Source organism: Leuresthes tenuis, unplaced genomic scaffold, assembly GCF_036924035.1.
Source record: "Leuresthes tenuis unplaced genomic scaffold, fLeuTen1.0.hap1 SCAF_7, whole genome shotgun sequence".
Lineage (NCBI taxonomy): Eukaryota > Metazoa > Chordata > Actinopteri > Atheriniformes > Atherinopsidae > Leuresthes > Leuresthes tenuis.
In genome coordinates, this window is record NW_027325361.1 from 17,286,108 (window position 1) to 17,310,379 (window position 24,272).

General features: G+C 42.4%; 2 protein-coding genes across 3 annotated transcripts in view; both read left to right on the top strand.

Annotated features, from left to right (window-relative positions):
- tle5 (TLE family member 5, transcriptional modulator) overlaps positions 1 to 24,272 on the top strand; it is a 125,665-nt gene that overhangs the window by 53,882 nt on the left and 47,511 nt on the right. The window lies entirely within an intron of this gene.
- Positions 6,917 to 24,272, top strand: part of LOC140311977 (guanine nucleotide-binding protein subunit alpha-11) — a 28,880-nt gene continuing 11,524 nt past the window's right edge. Inside the window, exons 1-3 of one of the 2 annotated variants that reach the window (XM_072389600.1) lie at positions 6,917 to 8,227; positions 22,986 to 23,170; positions 24,002 to 24,156. In XM_072389600.1, the coding sequence (XP_072245701.1) occupies positions 8,092 to 8,227; positions 22,986 to 23,170; positions 24,002 to 24,156 (476 nt within the window). In that variant the 5' untranslated portion in view covers positions 6,917 to 8,091. The remainder of the gene's footprint in view (positions 8,228 to 22,985; positions 23,171 to 24,001; positions 24,157 to 24,272) is intronic. The other variant, XM_072389599.1, reaches the window with a different exon arrangement.

Consider the following 24,272-nt stretch of genomic DNA (forward strand, 5'->3'; position numbering starts at 1 on the left):
TTCCTGCCTCTATGTGATTCCTTCTTGAATATGACCACTCCTGTGTTATTCCACTGCAGCTGATGTGATATTGACATCAATGGGAATGACAGGAGCACACATAAGAGTGAGCCAAACCACAGTGTTGTGCAGACAACCACTTGGATGTTTGTGGTGAAATGCTGACATCACACACCTGAGGCCCGGTTCACGTTTGCTCTGTCATAGTTCTGCTATTTCACGAGGAAAAGTAACGTTTGCGCGTTCACGTTGGCTCTGGCATCACAAAAAAACGCAAAACAGAAACAGAAAAAGCAGCACTGATGACAACAGGAAGTGTTGGGCTGCACGAAAGAAAAAAAGCCGAGTTATTCTTAGATCTGACTCCAGATTGTGATCGATTTAGCCAACCAAACACTTTGTTTTTATCTTTATTGTTTTAGGTGAGGCTGAACTACTGGCCGAAAAGAAAAGTATTACTTTGAAAGGATCAAACCGGTGTTGGATTTGGCTCTATTCTCGTAAACTTGGCGGTGATTTCACTGAGCACGCCGCGACCGAGGATAAAGTTTCGGCTGCAGCAGATCCTCCCTGCTTCATGTTTCAGTTAAAGCAGCTTCTGCTGTTATTACTGATGATATAAATAAGGATGCTATTTCTACACTTCGTCGTGTGGGTGTTTCATTTGACTGTTGTCTGTGAATTTGAAACTTTGAAATATTTTTACTAATTTTATCAACAACAAAAAAAACCAACTACAACTTTAATTCGGTTATAATTAAATGCGTTTTTCTTTTGTTTATTTTTATGCAGCTTAACATACTTGAAGAACTACAAACTCTTGTAGTCAGCGCAGAGTGATGTCAGGGGGGGTTTTCGCGGTCCAGCAGGCTTTCAGGGCAGATATGACGAGTGCAACAGGTATTTTGTCACTTCTCCTTGGCTGTGATTTGGATGTCTGCCTTTTGTGCGAGCCAGCAGGACCGGTTTGTCCGGGCTTTCATGCTTTCAGATATTGAGATCATCCAAGCCCTCCATTGCCATGAGAACAGGGAGAGGTGAAAGAGTCAAAGGGGCGTGTATGAATGGGCCAACTTAGTGTATTACAATACGGGGAAGTGAATGCAGCTTTAATACAAAACTGTGTGGACTAATAAACTATATTTGACACCACGCACACTTTTAAAAGCTGCTTTGTGTCTTGGTTGGTTGGTTGACATTCGAGTGGACTTACAAATAGTCAAGAAAGACAACAAGTCACGTAAAGATAAAGGTGATGAAGATGATACTAACAAGGATATCTAATGCTGTATTTTGGGTAATACTGTTGAAAAAATCTCTTCATGTCTGACGTTTGCATGCAACTGCGCCTTGGATTTGGTGCTGCTGAAAATAAGTCACACTCAAGAACCTAAACTAGCTTTGTTGTTTTCCAGTATTAAGAATCTATTGTCCAAGCGTTGTTCTGATTGGAAACAGAAACGTTTCTGTTTCTTTAGTTACTTTGAAAGGTGATGGGAGCGCGTTTTGTTTAAATTAATTTTCCTTCACTGGATCTTCTGCACAATCTTGCCTCAAAGATCAGAAAGAAAGCACCAGAAGGGACTGTCTCATGCAGCAACAACGCTCCTGAGAGCTCTGTAACACAGCCTCATCACAGCCTCTGTGTGTGAATTGTTCCTTTGCTGATAGATAATTAGATACCTATGCTTTTGGATTTCAGACAGTATTTCTAAGTATTCTTCTTAATTTTCCTATCCAGAGAGTGGAAACGGCACAAGAGAAACAACACGGGAGTCAAAGGTGGAACAGAGAAAAAAGACGAGGAACGATAGAAAGGATGGAAACCTGCGTGGTTAGTGGGCGTAGACTGAAAGTATCTGACTCACGTCCCCGACTACAGCAGAGCACACATTTGAAGTCTTTACCTGCTTCCAGAGGAGATCATAAATGTCTTGGAGTTATATGTCACGTGGCACAGTTAGGTCCTGTAGGTCCTGTATTATCAGTTTTTCAGGAAAAGTGATGAATACAGGCAGCAGAGGTCATAGAGACTTTGTCACCGGCTGCAGTGGGAAACAGATGATGATCAACGATTAATCCCACAGCGTCACTTATTGGATCTCACACCCGAGATGATGGAGCACTGCGGGCAGCTTCCTCTCGTGCTAACGTCACTCCTAGCAGTTCATTTTTTTATCCTCCACGCATTAAGCACTCATATGCATACAACTGTTCAAACATTAACTTGAGTATTATTGTTTTGGTAGAAGATATTCAAAAGAGGCTAAAGGAATAACTCCAGATACTGATTTCCCTCCACCTCCTGCAGGGATTTTTTTGTAGCTAAACAGTGATTATTCAAAGTTTCCAGTATGTTACCCTTGAAAGTCAGCAAGTATAGTTTGCAACAATTGTACCAGACTTCTGAGAAAAGGATTGTTTTTGAGGAAGTGAGAAGCTCCCGTATGTTCCCACTTCCTTACCTTTGCAAGGGAAAAGAAACTGACAATCTTTAAAATGCAAATAAAAAAAGAGATAAACCAGGAGATCTTAAGAAAAATATGAGAATACATATAAAATGTGACACATTTCAGCAGACGGAAGATAAATACTGCTGTCTGATATCGAAGAGAATTGTGTGTCTGTTGAATGAGTTCCCAGTGAATAAGTGAATAAGCTGCTTGTCATTTCAGTGGGTGGAGTTCTGTTGGCATGAGCTGAAGCCCGAGTGAGAAGTGGGCAGGCAGGCAGGACGAGCTGCGATGTCATGAGTCATGTCTGGAGATTTTTCTTCAATCATACCAAGCATACCAATTACGAGGCCGTTCACATCCGACATGCCTCACTCTTTCGGGTTACCCTGTGGCACCTCAGGTCTTTTAACCATCGGGAGATCACGTATGAAAACCAAAGCCTTCGTGTTTTAAAAAAAATCTCATATCATATTATCATCTTAGAAATTTTGAGGGTCTGTTGAATTAGCAGAGCTCCTGCCACACCCTGGATAGTAATCTCTGTCTGTGTATGAGTGAGGATTTGAAAGCAGCCGAGCCACCTCCTTTCAGTCTGTTCCCTCCTCCTAAATAACCCTCTTTTTAATACCGTAATACGTTTCCTCAAAGAATTAAAGGCGGGTGTGAAGCAGGCCAAACGCAGACACTGACATAAACGGACGAGTCCCTTAAATTTTTACTCCTCATTTTCACTGACCTGTTTATCTTGAATTTTACCTCTGTTTTGTGACTGCCTTTAATGTCCACAAGGTGTCACTTGACTCAGCAGTATTGCTTCTCAGCTCATTGAGTCAAAGCGATTGTGATTGTTTGGCTGCAGTTGGGGTGGTGAAGAGCGGTTCCCGTCAAAAGTTAGAGAAGCCGAACATGTCAGCAGAAGAACAGTAGACCTTTAAGTGATGACTGGAGGAGTTTCTCTTTGGCCGGAGTTTTACCACAGAAACTATGATGCAGGTTTCTACCTTTTCAGAAAACAACTCTACCAAGGCTGACACTCTCTTTGCCTTCACTTAAGTTGTTTGTAATGCTTAAAGTTTCCCAAAGCATGCATGCTAGATCAACTGGTGATTCAAATTTGTCCAAAGGAGTGCATGCGATCAGGTGTGGTTGTTTGTCTCTGTGCGGCCCTGTGATGGGATGGCGACCTGCCCTTGCCCAATGGCAGCTGGGATAGGCTCCAGCCCCCCCATGACCCAGAATTTGATCAAATGAGTATTGAAAATGAATGGCGCTCTGTTTTTATTTTTATCTATTCCTCTGTTTCACAGCAATTTTAAAGGAATAAGTGATACGCTGCAGCTGGCAAACCAAGTACAGAGGAAGTACGTAAGGATCACAGCAACACAGGACTTTCAGGCTCACTTTAGAGTCACCGATTAACCTTACACGCATGTTTTTGGTTGGTGGAAGGAAGCCAGAGGATTCAAACCAAGAACCCTCTTGGTGTGACAGTGCTTATCACAATAGCCCCTTTTTTAATCCCAAAATGGGAAATTATTTTCTATAAAGAAAGCAGTTATCAAACATTGTAATATATATATATATATGTGTGTGTGTGTGTGTTGTGTATATAGAGATGAACAAAAAATATTATTACAGCAGGAATAAGAATTACATAGAAACACATGGAAATTGTTTAACTCTCCCCTGAACTATAGACAGCACTTATTTCCTTGTCACTGTTTTTGGCTTGATCTCTGTTTCATTAGTCTACTGGTGTCCAGTGTCCCCGTGCAGGCTCCCCACCTTGACGTGATCAAATGGTTTGCATACTTCCGTGAGCCCGTCCCCTGGCTGGGTCTGCCGTGTTGAACACACTGAAAAGGTGGAGACAGGTCAGAGTGGTCCACTGGTCTCCTTTGCTAGAGGAGAGGCACTGCGCACGGGAAACAAACCTTATTATGAGATAGAAACATCGATCACAATAGGGCAATAGTCTCATTTACCGATGTAATAGCTGAGCTTGTAAAAGATTACGCTGACTCATACTTAAGTAATAATTGAGATCAATTCTTAAACTCTTTCTTTTACAGAGTTAACAAAACAAAAAAAGCAGCACAAATCAGAATTTGGAGCATGCTGCTTAGTCATAGCACCCCAACACAAGTATCACATCATGCAATTCTTTTTACAGCCGGCTAAGAGCCTTTCAGTTCTTGTTTGGAGGATTTTTCTCTTTCTTCTAATTCTTTGAGATTGTTGCGCTGCTGTCCTCAGGGTCATGGCAAGAATCTAATGTATTCCAGTAGGAATTTTAAGTCTATTCGATTATCGTCGTCATGCAGAATTCGTTCTACTTTTCATCTCTTTTATTCGAATAATCGGACGTTTCCTGCCAGAGTTATCTGTTTCTTTTCAGTCAATCTGTTGTTCCCTCGACCAAATGTTCTCTGCTCACAGTCCCATAAGAGACTGAGACACGTCCCTTAATGTCCACAAAGGGGAGGTCATTGTTACTTAGGCCAACACCAAGCCAGCATACAACACAATGAACAGATATAGATATGATCAAGCTTACTCTGTCCCTAACAGTTGGATAGGTTCACCCCCTTTTCTTTTCTTTTGGCAATAGCTCAACTCAAATAGGGCTAAAACTTCAAATTTGTCATGAAAAAAAAGGAACTTTTACAAACATCCGTTGCTACATATTTCAGGAGGATGCAGGAATGTCTTTCTTCCAATGAGTCCTTCATTAATAATTGTGCAGTGGCTGCTGCACAGCAGAGCAGTGCACCACCACCAGAATCTGAAAGTTTTCTTTGACACTTGAGTTGTTTTTTTTCAAGTCAAACCGGTGTTCGGATTTGCCCTCGATTCTCTGCAATTCTCTCTGGAAGTTTCTCTTCATCTAAAACTTGTCAGTGGGCCGATACTTTCTAAGAAGCAAGCATCAGATGCCATTAAAAGGACACTGAAGACATCGGGCAAATGATGAATGAATTTACACAGCTGTGGACTCAGGGCTACGACCGGCAGAAAGAAAACATAGACGATATCTTGTCAATTTGTGGTTGAACTACTGTACAACTGACAAACTGAACAGTTTATTTGACTTGGTCCTGTGTCAAATGAATCACATGGAAGTGTGTCTTGTGATATACAATAAGCAAGTACTGCACACAAAGGGTTGTAGTGAAGTGCTGATCACTGGGGGAAGAAAATGAATTAAAGTGAAAACGCGTTTTTGTCACGATCCATGGATTTTGTGTTTTTCTATCCTTTTTTTTCTCTCTATGGTTTCATTATCTCTTACTCTCTGTTCTGTGTTCTTAGTTGTTATCTTGTTTGAACGTAACCCTTGAATTGTGTTTTAGTTTCTGTCCTCGGTCCTCGGTTCCTCTGATTGGTTCGCTCCACTTTCACACCTGTCTCTACTCAGTCACAGCAGCAGTCACTTTCTCATTAGTTCCCCTCAGTATATTCACTCCTCTGAGAACCTCAAGCCTCGTCAGATCCTTGCTGTTACTTTCATCAGTGATTGTCTCTGAAGTTCAGCTCTTCACTTGTCTGACATCCCCCCTCCCCTCGTCTGGTAGTTTTATCATATAGTCTATTTGTTTTCCAAGTTAAGTCACGGCTTCCCAGCTCCGCTGTGCTTTTGGTTTTGTTAAATAAAGACTTTACTTCTATTATCTGTTGGCCTCCGGACAGACTTCCTCTGAATCTGGATCCTCCGTAACCGTTCACCACTGACATCTTGACATTTTTCTTCCCTAAGCATCTTGAAATACTAGAAACTGAAGGACAGATAAGCACATCAAATATGGATGCCATCACCCATTTGCTGTCTAATTGTTTTAGAAATTAGAAACCCAGGGCTTATGGAGGAAAATTAAACAATTGTTATATTTTGTAGTGTATGTGTGTTGGGGATAGTATTATCTGACACCTATGACACCTATAATTACACATCTATTATACATATATTTACATTTTCATGTCTAAACTCGTACTTGAAAGTGAGTAAGCGAAAGCTGAGCTGTATTATAAGCAAAAAATGCTTCAGACAGACGTCAAACATAAGAGTTTGACCAAAATGAGCAACACAGAGTTTTAACATTGATGCTATTCTGTATTTGTAGCAGCTCAAGAGCTTTACTCTATGCGTCCACAGCACGCCACATGAGCAAACATGCATATCTGAATGTACCGATTGCAGCCAGATACTTGAATACACTGCGATTCACGGTGGCCTGCAGATTTCCAGAAACAAACAGCTCTGTGGGTGTGCTGTAGCTCTGTGACAGGAGATGGGCGTTGCCCGTCCAGTCAAATGTCAGTCGCCTTCACTGACACGCCTCCAAAGGACAACTTCCTCTCAAGCAAACTTGGGAAGTTCGCAATTTAGGAAAAGCCCGCCCTAAAGCGCGCAACATGCACTTCTTTCATTGGCCGTGCCTCTTTCAATCAATCATGTCCTAAGTGACGTCAGCAGCAGCGCCACACCGGGGCTGAGGAGTGGGTGACGAGGAGCGATCACCACCACCAGGAAAAATTGCCAGGACCGATAAAATGCACGGACGATAAGGGCTGATTTGACTGTCAGTAAGCTGTTTTTGCATCTCGAGTGCTCTGTGTCGCCGAGGTCCTCTTGGGAGCACTTAGTTAATGCAATGAAGGTCCTCTGTCAGTTCGAGCTGCCTGGTTTTTCGCTTGTTGGCTGCAATTGCAGGGATGGCTCGCTGAGCTAACCTAACTAGCTAACAGTTAGCCTACCCTGGCCATTGGGTGCCTCGGTGTGGAAGAAATCGCTCCCCTGAGCCCGTCCTCTCGTTTGGATTAATCCGGGGCTTGTCGTTGGTAGAAGACTTGAAACGGTGAACCAGCGCATCTGCATGGACAGTTTGACGGGGGCTCTTAGTCACTGCGCGGGCGTAACTTCCAGGGAGGATTTCGGGGCGGCTAGGCTTGTACTCGGCCGGGCGACCAGCAGAGGGATTGTACAAATGTGGCCGAGGCAGCCTGTTGTTTCCCACTGTCTCTGGGGGCGAAGTTCATAGATTGTTGGATTTTTTTTTTTAAATAAAAAAAAAAAATAGCGACAAAAGGCATTAGAAAGTGTTGACACACTGAAAATTAATCAACCGACTTAGCTTTGTTTGGACGTTAGCAGGATTTAGCTCACAGGCTAACTACTGAGTTAACGTATCCAAGCTGTTTTTTTTTTGTTGTTTTTTTTTTTTGCTCATTTTGGAAGTGCATCAAGTAAAATGCTTATTCGCACCTTTTTGAGTCATCTTGGGTGTGTGCGGACATGTTGCATTGCAGATTATCTGTAATCAGCTCACTGTCCCTGTAGCCTGAGTGGTTTCGTACGTTTTAAACTAACGTAAAGCTGTCAAATATTTAACACTTGACAGCAGTTTTACCATCAACAGGGAGGCCAGATTCTGCACCAAACAGCGAGACCACAAAGGTCGGTTATACCCGTTTTTTTTCAATCTTCCTTTTTTAAAATAATAATAATAATAATTTTTTTTTTTACATATTTCGTTGAAAACGGACTCTTGAATAGAGAGGGTGTATTTATTTTATACTTAGTGTGAGGTGTAGCCCGGCACCCCTCGTTAGACGGGCTTTTTCTGCTCATGCAGTGATGACTTTAGACTCCATGATGGCTTGTTGCCTGAGTGAGGAGGCGAAGGAGTCCAAACGAATCAACGCCGAGATCGAGAAGCAACTCCGACGAGATAAGAGAGATGCAAGAAGGGAGCTGAAGCTGCTTCTGCTGGGTAGGTCTGAGTGTTTTCCAGGATTTCCAATCTAACTGCGCTGCACACAAGACCTGATTGATTTCTTTTATTGCACAGGTTTCACATGCAAAACACTGCAACCACAGTTGCTGAAGCCACACTACCCAAATAGCCACAGGATTTGTTTGTGATGTGATAGGGAAATCTACATCCCCCGTGTCGTTTCCGGCCAGACAGTTTGAGAGAGATGTCAGCCACTCACCTGGGAATTTGTATGTGCGCAAAATGTGTAATTTGTTACTGAATGGAAATGGTTTCAGCCAAAGTATCTGGCTGTTGCTCTTTGGAAAAGGATAGTTCCATCACAGCAGGTATTTGGTGTCTCCTGATGCTTGGTAATAGAAGCATCTTGTCAAATTAGATTTTTGAGGTGGTGAAGATCAACCTAATTGTTCCCTGAATTTACAGGTCCTAATATTTGGCTCGCTTTTGTTTTTAGTGGCGAATCAGAACTGTGAGGCTTATTCACGGTTGTACAGATACCAAAGTGTGACTTTGGTCTTTTAAACCTTTCCTCAAGCAGTTGTCAGCAGCTGCCTCTTCTTTTCTTCCTTTAGCCATCTTCCACATAGCACAAATTATACCGCCAGGGACTGAAATGATGAAAAAGAGTTGGATTTTTAATTAAGTCTGCTCCTACTGAGGCAGCACTCGATGGGTGTCTGGCCTGGAAATGGCCCCGGAAAGGTGGCTCGCTTTGGGAAAGAACTCCTTCGCCAGACGGTTGGCAGCGCAATCTCTTAGACTAATTTATACAGTTATGGTACAGTAGCAAAGTTCACTGGGATGTGATATTGACATAAAGAGTTTTTCACACTGCACTGAGGTCAGAGTTTTGGTGTAGTCGCAGAGCTGTATCAAATGTCATGTTAAGGGATGCCTTCAGCTGTCTTGTTTGTTGTCACAGGTGACTAAATATACACTTCCTGCTTGTAAGGATGTTCTCTCTTATAGCTGTGTCAACATCCAGCACCAGGAGCCAAACTAGCTAAATAGAAACAACCGTTTCTGGTAATGCACGTTAGAATAAAGAGTGTTCAAATAGCATCTGCAGATAGCACAGCGGGTAGCCTTTTCCACATGAAATACGAGCAGAATAACACTTTAAAGAGAAATCTTCTGTCCACGAAAACATTGTTGAATGTTTAGGAGATGGAACGGCGCTATGTCTCCATATCTGGCCTTAAACTACATTTCCTCTTGTGTCGTTTGGATAGCTCAGAAAGTTTATATAAAAAAAATAATAATCTGCATTCTTCTTACTGTCTTGTTTTTTTTCTCACCAAAACTGAACATTTTAAGTTTACAGTCCTGGTGAAAAAGAAATCTTCCTTTTGAACACAGTGCAACCAGCAGCTGTGTCTAAAACGTTCATTTATTTCATCATCTGGTTATCGAAATCATTTCCTGCTAAATTTCAAGACCGAATAATTCATTTAAAAAAAAAAAAAGTAAGCTCAGCTGCTGTTCTGCCTTTATCTTTTAGAAGGTTCTCACAGACGGTGCAGAGAGTCTGTGAAGATGAGGAAAACCTCACTCGTGTGTTGCTGTTCATGGATAGTTTTTGGCCGTCAACCGTGACTGTTGAAAATGAGCGTCAGCGGAGAGAAAGATCTCCCAGAGTTGGTCGCGTTATCTTCTTGAGTCCTGTCTGTTTGACTCCTTGTTGATGTTTTAGTGTGCTGCAGCATGTCGGTGGGAGTTGATTCTGTGTCACATTGATACAGTACTGCTTCATGTGTTTCTGGCTTGCTGCTGAAACTGATTGGGAATCTAAAGCTGTTGCCTATTTTTTTTTTTTTTTTTTTTTTTCTGTTGACAAATTAGCTGGTGGGAGGGTGGCTTTTTGAAATGGAAGACACCCTTTCTGTGTGTTTGCCAACTACTAATTTTTCACTAAATGCACCAAAGTAAAGATTGCAGGAGCCATTTGTTTCAGTTTGCGGTGAGAGTCAGCTGTCACATTTGTCAGTTTTAGTGCACTCTGGTTGTCTCACTTCATTTGGAACCTATTATGGACCTCTTTCATCGTTTTTATAGACCTTGACGCTCACTGTGGCTTTTTATTATGGTCTTGCTTACATGTGTATTATTGTCCGTATTGGCTGCTAGGTACTTTGTAAATTCACTGTTGGGTTTAAGGACACTTTAACGCACTTTTGGCTGGTTTGATTGCAGGTGGTGCTGGTTGTACATATGTAATACAGGTGTAACGCCTGCTTTCAGTTGACCGTATTTAACTCCAGAAGTACTCTGGCTCATATTTGTCAATAACTTTGTGCCAAATTGGATACTGTGGGAAAAACTGTAAAGCCTTTAATGAGGTTTTGTGGTTCTAGTTGTCTGAAGTTTTGGTTTGATGAGTGAAATGCTCATCTGCTACCTATAAGGAACATTGGTGGTTTTGTCTGATGTTTTAAGGGAAGGCAGCTGTACCAGCTGTTTATCAGTGGCAGGTCGGCTTTTTCTTTGGTGTGTTCAGTGAGTACAAGGTGCGGGAGTCGGGGTAAAAGAAGTACACTGTCGCCTGTTCTGTAGCTAATGAAAGTAATTAATTAAACATGTACATTTTGTGAGATTTCTTCAGTAAAAAGGCCTTTTTAATGTGGAAGTCACTGTTCGGTCGCGCAAATGAGTTCAAAGCCGTTGTAGTTCTTTTTTCTTTTGGTAGTCGTGTTTACCCGCTGGATCAAGTTATACTTATTGTTCATATTCTGACGATAACAACAGATTCCTCCATGGGTTTGTGTCTGTTTTGGGCACTGAATCGGAGCTATTTGGAAGCGGCTTGGGTGAAGAGTAGCACTGACCGCGACGACTGCATTTATATGTGGAGTGGAAAACCCAGGCTTTTGGTGTGCGCCGAGATCGCCTTGGTCTCGTGTCAGAATCCCCTTTGTTGACATGGAAACGGGAGATGCCAGCGCTAACCTTGAACAGGACATTTTAGTGTTTGCACATGTAAATGAACGGACTATATTAAAGCACAGGGGCATCAGAATGTCTTCCCAATTTCACTCACGTTGGCGAGTAGATGAGAGGAGGGAAAAACCCCTCACTCGCTGTCCCAATGGGAGGTTCTCCCTCCACTTTTCCTAATCTTTTAACTTAATGTCTAAATTAAGTTGGATTTTACTGAAAAAAAAAAAAAAATGTACATCTGTTGCTAAATCGAGTTACTTCCTGGGCAAACCGTTGCTAGTTTCTGTTGGAAATAAAATGTTTGGTCAAGATTTGATACTCGAGCCTGTCTTTGTATGAAAGTATGAAACCAAACCTAACTGGATTATATGTATACAATTCAACTAAACCATTGCCCTCAAACTGGACTTTGAGTTTAGAAATGCCTTGGAACAAAAGCCCCCTGCTCTTTGAAGTACACCGAGTGTTTGATTAAAATGCAGCTTACAACACAATGAGCCCTCCTTCAGACAAAAACCAAACGACTCCGGCAGCCCCGTTACCTTTTACTCATATTGAGGGACTTAATCGATTGAATTAAGCTCACGTTTGGTGACTACAGTTCCCATGATGAGCTTGGGGATGTTAAGAGGAAGCACATTGTTGCCATGGATTCAGTGACTTGGACTGTGAGCAACCAGTTTTTCTTCAGCTGCGGTAACCATTTAGGCAAATTCCTCATCAAAGTGTACACGGACGGCTCGGTCGCGATCAGGTGAACGTGTACGACTCCAAAATAGCATTTTACTTTCACTTCAACGGATACTTTCCCACAGCAAACCAACCATATGTCATTGAATTCAACTGAATTCCTTTTTGAGTCTTCTACAGTTCAACATCTGGAAGCCCAAAAACTGTTTTTAGGACAGCCACAGTACAGTGGAGCCCAGATTTAAATGTGCACAGTCAGGAGCACATTCTGTACACCTGAGCGAGCTAAGGCCCCCGGGCAGCGCAGGATATTTACCTGAACTCATAATTGAAATGGACGTCGGCACACTGTATCTACACGCACAGAGCACACACTTCATCTCTCAATGTGTGCACTGCTCTAACAGGTCAGTAGTATCTGGGTTAATGAGTATTTGTTTTTTGGCAACACCCAAGGATGTCTCATGCATGGAGCCTGCCTACACTTATGGTTTCTCTCTGCAAGTCTTGCTACAAGCTAAGCAGATAAGCCCTTTGTTGGCCATATTTGTTTGGCTACATGTTAGCTGCTTCCAAGGTAACGGCAGGCATTGTTGGCTTTTGTTGAAATAACAAAACTGCTGACAATGCAGATGAAAAAAAAACCCACACACCGTGAGGATAAAATGCTCCCCCCACTAAAAAGTATGAATAAGAAAAAGACTCTGGAGAGTGTGTGTGTGTGTAAGTACAGTAGCATTGTAGGGTCATCGCAGGGATGCCCTCTGGTATCCCAGCTATCCTCATAGGTATTTAGCTATACTGAAGGCAGAGTTGGCAGATGTCTTGCCGGATCCTCACTCCCACAAGTAAAAGTCTAACAGCACTTACTGACTCTCAGCCAAGGTTGATATTGCTAATAATCACCCATGTGAGCTTATTTCCCAGAAATCTCATACAGCCTGACCTGGCACACGGGTGTGAGTGTGTCAACAAGCAGCAGATTATTTTAGTGTAATTCATATCGGTAACATGCACTTTCCGTTGCATTACACTGAACAGTGAAATGTGTTTTAAACCGATCAGGATAACCAGCCCAACCTGGCTGCATGTCACAGCTATCAGTAGAATACTGGAAGTGTTGCACTGCTTAATGAGTTACAGCCAAGCCGTCAGTATTTTTCACCCAAACTTTTTTTACTTTGTCAGCTGGAAGCATTTCCACTCTGTGGGTGTCGTACATTGTATTTATTGTACTTTGTGACAGGTAAACATAGTTGTCATGTAGTGTTTTACTGAAATGATTAGTCAATGGCATACGATCTTTCTACTGTCCCACGCACCACATCTGATGACATGTATTTAAATGACGTTTAAATACATGTCATCAGATGTGGAAAACAAAAAAAATCATGACGTTTGTTTGATGCTGTCTGTAAATGGCATCAGCTGCTGGAAACCCCATTGACTGCTACAATTGAATGGTGAGAGTTGAGTTATTCAAAGTGTCCGTTTGTTCATTCTAGATTTAAAATGATTCCCTTACGATATTTGGGTTTTGTTTGGTTACAGCAACACGAACCTAAGATGCATTAAGCGGTTACTATTTGTAACTCCCTCCCCTTTGCTGCAACTAGCGAGGCAGGGATGTTCAGACAGACACGGAAGCGCATTCGGTCACAAAACAAAGTAGTAAATCAGAAAGACGACATATTTTTTGATTATTTCCGCAGTGGTTGCGCTCTGAACAACAATTACACTTGTCCACAAACGTTCACATCACCCAGTGGGAAGGTGCTCCGTCATCGTACTTTATGTCGGAGCGCCCATTAACTAGCACGAAAGTCTTTGGAGCGCAGACATGCACACAAAGAAGAGGGAGGGTGCAGCGATTTTTAAGCTACATTTTTACCGGCCTCACGCCCACACGCTGCTATTGTTTTATGTCTGAACACCCTCTGCCCGAACGCTGCAGACAGAAACGTTCCAGAAACAGCTGGGTATGAATAAACGAGGGGAAATGCAAGCAGAATATGGCGCCTTTCAAGAGAAACGCACCACTTAACATTTCTAGTGGGTCATTAATTGATAACGATACCGCCCTCGAGTCATTGATTGACGTAGCGTGTTCTCGCTGCACCCTCAAAGACGGGCACAAGTGGAGCTGGTTAAATGGACAGACGTATATTATAGGACATCATTTTCAGACCAGGTATATGTAGCTTCTTATATTTCCTCAGACAAAGGCCAGGGCCTTTATTTTTCTTCAATAGTCAAGTGAACGAGCTAAAGAAGCTGATAGAAAATAAACAAGCGTTGCGATAAGAATGACCATAAGTGTGTGTGTGTATGCAGCGAGTCTAATGCGTCTTTACTAAGTAACGAACAGGCTAACAAACCATTTGCTTGCCAAGCTGTGACCACACGCTTAACTCTTCCTGCATCGTACCAAATTAAAATCCCTTAAGGGTTTAATTTGATTGAAACCCGTTCATAGCAGCGTATCCATAACATAAGCGACTGCTTACTGCTCTGCTTTAATTGAATTTATATTTCTGTTGACTTCTTTTGTCATATAGATGTCTATAGTCAAATAAAAAGCACCAGAAAAGAGCAGGTGACCAACGTACAATCAGAGATCTTACATAAAGGCTTTGTTTGTCCACTTTGTTGCTGTAGTGCAAATATGCTTTCACAGAATCGGCCATCGCAGCCATTTGTTGCATCAATGTAAACCTAAGCCCTTGTATCTGGTAGATGAATAGTTGAGTTTCACAGTGCAGGTTGGTGTTTGTAGTTCTCCACTGTTTGTCAGGCGGCTCTGTTGATTGAGCAAACTGTTGACACACCCAGAGTTTCGGCAGTTATGTAGCAGTCAGACCTGTGAAAGACGGCCCGGTCCCTCTCATGTTAGTGCCTGCCTATCTCCAACACCAGTGGCTTAATCTAAAACTCGGTCGCCCCACAGAATTGTTTTTTTGAGGCGGGGGTGTCCATATATGTATGTAATGTACACGAGTGGAGTTTTCTACCTCTGCTAAAAAGAGTGGCCAAATTAAATTGCATTTAACAATAAGACGTGTTTGACACTCAGAATTACAGCTGGCAGTTCAGACCACAGGCTCGTGGTGGTTATACAGACAGTATAAAAGATTTATAGAGTATACTTTGTTTTTGTTCAGATGAATATAGTAGTCTGAGACCTGTCATTAGATGGCATCATTACAAGAATCTGGTCATGCTCCTGATCGTGGAAATGAGGCGGTTGTGTCTTGCAGTCGTCCCGGCATAGTGACGCTCTGCCCGGCTCCCCTGCAGTTTCCTCTGAAAAATAGAAACACAGTTGTCCGTCTATATCCTCTTGGAGAAAAAGGTCTCAACTTTCAGTTACTACAGAAAAGCGTGCGGGTTGTGAACCGAGATATTAAGATGCAGGATGATGCAGTATACGAGGACCCGCGTTAGCCGGTTTCACCGTGAGCAGCTAAAATGAACACAGCCAGCCCCAGTAATCAGACAAGAATGAACAAGGTGTTGTCGACTTTGTGCTCCAACCCAGATCTGTGGCAGTTTGCACAGCAAAGGATCAATCGAGTTATTCAGTCACAGATAACCTGAGGTTTCACTAGCTGCTGATGTCCTTGAAGCTGTTGTTTAACCTGCTCACCATCGCCAAAGTTCACGTGACAGAAATGGCTATCACTGCATCGTACAACCAAAGTAATGTCGGGGAGTAAAGCTTGTGCGTTAGACACTACATGTGATTTAAGACTACAACGGACAGCACTGAGGTGGTTCACTCAGGCACTGATTCTGAAAAGATGCAGGTTTTGATATTTAAGACAGCTGTCATCATCCAGAAATATGAACCGTCTGACTCGTTGTATTTATCAATGAAAACATGGCTGTTGGCAGCAAGGTTTGATCCACTGAGGAGTATTGATGCAGAGTCTCAGACGTTCGGACACAGCGTTTAGATGCATTTAAACGTCAGCAGATGAATTCTGATCAAATCGTGTGCTCTGCAAAGATTCACTTCAAAAGGCAGCTGAATCACCAAGTTCACACCAATCAACCTTCTGTACTGGCAGCTCCAGTCGATCATGGCAGCTCCTGTTCACTGACTGGCTCAGCTTGTAGCGCTGTGTTGATCGGATTGGTTAGATTTAGCTTGTGACTGTTAAGGGGATATCACAGTGTCCATCTGACTGCTTCTTGAAAGTGTGTTCTATAAAACTAATCCATCATCTGGTGTTTCAGGTTATCATATAAAAATTCCAGCAAGGTGTTGCTCTTTAATTATGTGATTTGAGTCCGACATGGACGATCACAAAGAAAACGAGTTGTTTTTTTAAGATGTGACATATACGACTGTTGGGTGTAGCTATCAAAAGTTACCTCGAGGCTTTTATGGCACATAAGTGACATATTTGTAAGTCATGCACCCTGGTGTAATTATGGGCGTGATCGTGTGCTTACGAAAAAAATAAGCGCTTGTGGTCGAGCTGCGAAGACGGAAAGCTTCAAAGAGTCTAACAAAGCCCGTAAATTCTCTCTGGGCAATTTTTCAACAAAGTCTGGGCTAGGAAGAAGGGAGTTGAAGTTTGAAGACTTGCTCAGTTACTTGGGGGGGATTACAAACTACAAAACTTCTGCCCAGTGGGAAAACTGCCATTCCTGTTCACCAAGCATTTTGATGAAATGGGAACCAAAATAGGCAGAATGATCAAATTGACATCTTAGTTCTTTAGAAGGAAAAGCATGCCAGGAATTTTCTCAAAACTGGAATGGAGATCGTACCACCCCTCCCCCACCTCCAACCTCTCATTCTTTCTCTTAGCAAAGATCTAGATGTGCTCTTACAGTCCATTTGCTCTGTGCAGACACATATTAGACGTCTAAATGCAGCACAGCAGAGACTTATCCCTCCCACTCCTTCCCTCTCGTCGCCCTTCGTTCAGAAGCTATGTGAAAAGTGAAATATGTCATTTGTACCACGTATGAAGTCAGTAAATGAGGTTTCGGTCGTAAATGCTGTAACGTGGATGGTTGTTTATGGAAATGACCTCAGCTCTGTCCTTGTTCTTTCATTTTCTGTTTGCTGCATTTGGAGAAAGTTTAGTTTTTTTTTCTTCTTTTCCTTTTCTTTTCTTTTTTTTTTTTTTTTTGAAGGTGTGAAACATGTCAGACATGTACCAGAGGCACAACAGGCTGCGGTTGTAGAATAGATTCATCATTTTTGATAGACTCGCGCCCACTCGAGCTCAGCTGTGATATGTCATTGTAAATCGCCTGTTTCTTAGCTTGAGAAATGGGCAGCCAAACAAAGAGAAGGCCGCAAAACTGTAATAGCGCTGCAACAAATGATTCGAGAGCTTAATGCTGTTAATTCCACTGTTGTTGAAATATCATCTTCAAAAATCTATATACCTAAACAAATCCCTATGATGTGTTAGTTTAGATCCAAATGCAGGATTTGAGCCTGAAAGTGAGCCGGAACTATGTTGGCTGGTAAAAACTGAATCAATAATCACCTTGCTTTAAATGTGGTTGTGTTTATGTTTTTACTTGACTGAATAATTAACGGACTCCGGCTCTTTTTCTTCTTGCGCACGTACATTTTATTATCAGAGTTGGCAGGTCGAGGTTGTTATCGCTGTGTGTTCAAGAGCAGTTTTTTGCTGACACGAGGAGACGCAGTGGGTGGGTGTGCTCTGGTTTGGTGCGTAACAGCTCCTTAATTAGTGCACGAGAAAGCAAACTTCCACATTGATCTCCACTGAATGATAGTATTGATGGGGTCTACATTGCATTGAGGACTGTGAGTTGCTTAACAGGATCACAAGTAGCTTTTTTCCCTTTTGTGCCGTGTTTGTTTTGAACGCCACCAAAGCAGTTGCAGTTTGCCTGGCTGATATAAAACCAGTTCTTTCTGTTTCAACTGGTAAACCTTTGACTCGAGCACTGAAAAAACCGGCGCGACACTGGCATGAATGATCTCCTTCACCAAAACAAAGAACTGCTTATATCTGGGGGAGGGGTCCAACCAGATCAACTCAGATGTTCTGACTGCTGTGTTTAAAAAGCTGGAGTCGGTGTTGTTCTCGTCTGTTTGGTTCAAGAGAACAATAAAAACTGAGCTGCAACCTGAGCACGAAGTCTAAGCAGCGGTGTTTGAAACGTTTTCCTGCCAGTTGCGTCTGAGAGTTTTTTGCAGAGCTTCGAGATTGGGTTTTTGTGAAGATAAACTGTGTCCTTGCCCTGTTGTCATCTACAGAATCTCAAAATACAGCAGAGGGAAAGTCAAACGCGTATTATAAGAGACGTTCAAAGGGACCAGATTTCTTGGCTCTCTGGCTGTGGAAAATCAAACCAGTTCTTAGCCAGATCCAACTCCAGCACCAACCCTAAACCAGCACGGCAACGGTTTTGGTCAAAAAAGGGGGTAGAGTTTCCACACCAGAACACACAGTGACTTTATCTGGTCACATATTGGACCTGAAGGCAAAATTCTTCAAATTTTTGCTGCTTCTACTTCTTATGTCAATATTTTTTCACTATTTATTTTTTACACGCCAAATGATTAGAGCTAAAAAAAAAAAAAACACACTGACATGGAACCGATTACACAACGGCCTTTTCAGAGGAAACGAGAACAAAAATGAAAGCATTGGACTGTATCTAACTGCAGGAAAGATGCATTTATGTAACTATGTAAAGCGGTTTATGGATTATTTCAGAGACATATGTATGTCATGATATGTTATTTCCTCATCTACTAATGCTTTGTTAAAGATCCGACTATGCTAACAGCCCGGTAGAGAAGTTAAATTCATAACAGCCAAAATGTGGGTCTTTGCTGTAAGCCAGAATATCAGCTGACTCAGGACACTGGCATCCCTACTTGAATCCGCTGATGGCGTACAGTTAGCTCTGTAACGGACACTGTAGAGGCATTTAACTACTAAATGTTCCATTGCTTCTCACTTCGAGACTCATTTGAGCAGAATACACTTCAAGTTCCTGAAATTATTCTTGGAGGAGTCCCTACAAGCGAAAATGACAATCACTAGACAATCATTAAGTTTGTTGACGGTCAGCGAGGCCTCAGACTCTGAGGTCTTACTCAACACTGCGCTGAAGCGAACATAAGCTTCCTGTTCGATGTGCTTGGAGAAGTTTTAAGGAATCATTTACTTGAATCACTGTTCTCCTTCACACTGTCATAGTTTGTGTCTCCTTCGAGGATTGTCGAGGCTTCAACCCAGTGAATGGCTCTGTTGTTTTTTTTTCTCACCGCAAATCTTTGAATTATGGGTTATTTAGTTAAGCGTCACTGCATGCGCGGTGGTTGCTGACTGTATCCTACCGCTGGTCAACTGTGACCCACAAATCCACTGGTCTAATCCCAGAAATATTCGACCATGCTGCCATACTGTGAAACCTTATGAAAAGCCTCACTTACCCTCCTGTAATACGCAAGCTGTAAGCTATCCAACAAGTCTGACCCATCTCCTGACAGACTCAGCTGACCAGGAGCAGGACAGATTTGTCAGCCACTGTGCATGCAATGAATGTCTGTTAGTTCAGAAAACCAAATGAACTGGTAGCTATTACTTAAACAGATACATTTGTGAGGTTATGGGAAAATTTGGGGAAAATTTGATCTTTCATGGCCTCGCTATGTGAAGCTCTTAGCTTAGCCTTTAGCTTAGCCCTTAGCTTAGCTCCCTTGTAATGATCATCCTTTCTGCCCTACTCGTATGTATTTTACACAACCCTACTTCTAAATAAATATTCCTTATACATTATGTATTATGTATTTGACACTTTAATGTCATTTGTGGAATCTTCCACGTGTATTTGCTCGGTTGATCCAAGTGGAGTTAGCTCATTACTTCGATAGACGGATGCTTTATCTAATCACCTGCTCCAAGAATTTTAAGTTTTTAAGAATGTGTCTATTTTCAGTCTATATTTTTCACAAAATAAAAATCAAATATGTGTGGCCATCACTGGCTTCTGTAACCTTAGCTTTCCCATCCAGTGGCCTGGCTGAGGATGTTTTGGAATCGAACGACGTTAACGTTAAAAGTTGCATCTTTGACTGAGCTCTCTGGATACACATTAAAGCCTGTCAGCTTGTGCTTTCTGCCATGTTTTCAGAAAGTTCAGTGAAGGAGTTGCTATGGCAACTAGCATTGCCCCTGAGGAGTAGTTCCAATGAGTGTATAGATGCTCGCCTGTTAGAAAAGCTTCTGCTGGCTTCCTCGGCTAAACGGCATATCTGTTGGAAGTTGCACTGATCACGCTGGCAAAAAGACGCGCCCATTTCCTCTGGTTGATTCTTTGGAAAACTCAAATTCTCGTGAATGTTCACATTTCACATCTACGAAAAGCGTTTTTCTTGTTTTTTTTTTTTTTCTAACCCTACGTTCCATCAGAAACAGAGTAAGAAACAGGAAAAAAGAAAGTTATTTTTCTTTTCTTTTTACTCTGTCCCCCACAGCCCAGCAACACCCTCCCTTCAGCTCTTCAGTCAATGAGAAAATGAACTCTCCTGTGGTGTGTCTTGACAATTGCTATTTATGTCATCCTTTCAAAGACGCTCTCTGTCTGAAGGGGAAACTCCAATGTTGCTTGACCTGCTTTCCACAGTTAAAGATCCTGTCTGGTTAGAGGGCAGCCGGTGCTCAGGGCTCTCCCTCACTGTACACTGGGCTCCTCAGTCAAAGAGAGTCAAACTTGTCATGCCAGCGTATATTGTGTTATCTAATGAGCTACTATGGTTATGCTTCAGTTAGGTGGCTGTGGATATCTGTGATTTCATGTGTGAGAAAATGGACTGATTGCAGTTTTCTTAACAGTTCCCAATTGCTGCTTAATCCGGTTTATACACACACACACACACGCTGTAAGTTTAATAGAAAATTCTCTTGTGTTTTTTTGTAGGCTATTGACACTCATATCATTCTCCACAGCTGCATCAGGTAACAGGATTTACTCTGTGATACGGCTGCTCCAGGTTATCCGACAGTGAGCCCAGCTGAAAATGAAAGTCGGATAATTCTGTGTTGTTCAACATAAGATGTGGCTGAGGCTTCTGCCGTGATAAAATCATCTGTTTTGTTTTGCTCATGACGTGAGCTTTTGGCAGCCATTCAAATCGATAGCTGGAGTGTTTATCTGTCTAATGCTGACTAAATGAGACTCCCATCAGCTGGCTCGTTTGAAGTTACGCAGGTAAACCTGCCGAGTCCAGCATATACCACAAGGATTCGGTCCTCCTCGTTGCTTTAAACAGATGCTGGCAGCTGTGTGGGGTTTCAGAAAGATGCCTTGTGTTTTGTGTCCTTTGCTTATGTCTTTGTAGGTGTAACTCTTATGAAACAAAGAGGGAAAATGCGATAATGTCCGTCCTGTACTTTGCAAAAGATCACATTTTAAGTAGAATCACAACGAAAGACCTATATAACCATTCTTCAGTGTTTTAGTGTAACTCTTATAATCATGTCACCGGCAGTGCATGTGGACAGCGGTTATTCAACAGCTGCAGAGCTCCGGACCACAAAAACCAAATGGGTGTTTGTTCTTTGCTTTATTCCAGATGTTTGTTGTTTTTTTTTTTTGTGTTTTTTTTGCTGCAGTGATGCAAAGCAGAGGTTGTCCGTGAAATTCAAACATGGGGGGAAAAAGAATACGAGAATTTCCTCCTTTTAAGTTCCAACATTTATGAATGAGCCCAGTGACTCGAACTGCCAGATGCTAGTAAATTTGGTTTGTTGTGGGAAAGGTGGACAAGTAAACGCACTCTGAAAGAATGCGTGCTTCAGCTCCGTCCTTTGGTGACCTCATTTGAAATTTTTAACACATGATTTCTAAGAGAGGTTTATTCTGCTCATTGATTCTTGAGAGAAATGATTGGCTGCAGCCCTGGTAGAGATGGATGGCATAAAGGCAAGATTGCATGTTATATCAAGAGGAAACGTAGCTGAAACGGCTGTGACTCAGACGTCCGTGATGGGAGAAGTGAGAGAGGAGCGGTGGAGAGCTCGAGCAGGCTTGTAGAGGAAGAAAAACGGGTGGTGGGATGGGGGTGGAAGAGCGGACGATTGCTCTGAGGAGAGTGCTGCTTGGTGAGAGTAGAGCTAGTTTGGTTTCTGCCAGTCTTGTCTTTTTAATGTTCCTCTTTAGTAGATGACCATAGTGTACAAAATTCTGACTCTGTCATCCTGACTCGGGCGTCTCCTAAGCCAAGAGTGGTAGTTTGCTCACAGAATATGTCCATATAAAGATGCAGAGGCTGCTGGAGACTCTGTATGGTAGAGGCTGAAGTGAGTGTGAGAGAAGGATCTGTGGGGTTTATGAGAAGTTCTTTCTCTGGCCTATGACTAGGTCATCCTGTGCGTTTATGCACGTGCGCGCATGCATGATGACTGATACAAAGTAAAAAGTGAACTCTGTGTACCCGAGTCTTTGTTGAGCTGAGGTGAAGCGTTCAGCCCTCGTGTGGTCAGTCGGTCCTTTGAGGCCAACGCTGCCAAAACAGCCATTATTCCGTCGCCCATCTCAGGACACAAGAACCAAGATGTCGAAAGAGACAATAGCGTGACCATAATTAAGCTCAGAAATGTCCGTCCATGTATATATTTTGAGCTTTTTGTTTAAATTCTTGCGTAGCCGACGGTTGTGGCTCTTATTTTCTGCATCATCAGAATTCCACGCAGACACTGCTGAGGCGGTGAGGTCTGGATCACGGCCTGGGGGTCACAGAGGGGCAGATTTTCTTTCGTGCATCAGCAGCGCTGGGTTGTGGGTGGACAGACGAGGTCAGCTTGTTGCAAAAAAAAAAAACACACCCATTTCTTTGTTTTGTGTCATACTTTTTATTTTCTGCTTAGTTTGTTCTTGTGGCAGCAGAAAAGCATCCACAGACTACGTGTGTGCAGGTCTGAACTGCTTCGCCTTTTTGAGTTATTTCCAGTCGGAAGCCAATCCTGCAGACCACTATATCTTTCAGATTTGTTCCTGAGTCACCGCGAGCACGGTGAAAAAAGCCCATTCGCGTCAGCACTTTCACGCAGCTGTATTGATGACCTTTGGCTCGGCAGTCAGCTAACCGTCTCTTTCCTGTCTTGTGTTTCAGGTACTGGAGAAAGTGGCAAGAGCACTTTCATCAAGCAGATGAGAATAATCCATGGGTCAGGCTACACAGATGAGGATAAGAAGGGCTTTACCAAGCTGGTCTACCAGAACATCTTCACCTCGATGCAGGCCATGATCCGTGCAACTGAGACCCTCAATATCCCCTTCCAGTATGAGCAGAATAAGGTGTGTGTTACTGTATTTGTTTTAGATCATCTTTATAAACGTGTGTGTAACTGGGGGAATGACATTCTTACAGTAAAGTGATTTGAGTGGACAACGAGGCTGGAAATATGTTGATTCAGTGCATCTACCACCAAAGTTCTTGCACTGACTCGTTTTTTTATTTTTTATTTATACACATGTTGCCGTGCAACCACTGACATCATAAAGTACCTTTTCCCACAATTTTCTACGCCTCAGACTAAGTTGTTCATTAATGAGTAATTGGAGCTGATAAGGAAAACACTTTTCTGCCAACGTCTGACGAGTCGGTACTTTTCTCTGGCTTATCCTCGCTTGTTAAAAGTGGGCGGGGCTAATTTGAAACCATAGTTGTTCGGTCAACAAATTATATATTTTTTTATTATTTATTTTGACTTTGCTTCTCCCAAAAGGAAATTATATATTTTTCATATTATAAAAAACTTAATATTAGATCAATAGTTATGTATAATATTTACTCCATCTTAACATCTCATATGAACGGTTTAGTTAAAGTGGAAGTAAGTGGCGCTCGCAGGTGCTTCTTTTCTCAGATTGGATCACCTGTGACATCAGAGCAAAAAGTTTGTCTGAACCCTTTTTTACTCCTTTAACTTGTTATTTTTCCCTCTTTGGTATCTAAAATGGTATCAGGGTGGCAACAAGCAGTTTGACAGAAGTTAAAAGCAGAACTGTTTTTACGATTTCTGCGATTTACGTCGCTTTGTATTTAATTTATGAATCGGAGTGACTTTTGTGCCTAACTATCATGACTCATTCTTTAGTGTGCTTTCTTTTTCTCTGTCCGCTCAGAATAACGCCCTGCTGGTGCGGGAGGTGGACGTGGAGAAGGTTTCGTCATTCGATCAGCCGTACACGAGCGCGATAAAAACGCTGTGGACCGACTCCGGCATCCAGTCGGCGTACGATCGCAGGAGAGAGTACCAGCTCTCTGACTCCACCAAATAGTATGTTTATGATCGGTTCATCTAAAATAACGACTGATTATGTCATTTCCTGTGATGTACAGAGGTGGAAAAGCACACTGAAACCTTTTTCAGCTGTTTGGGAAGGGCAGGGATTT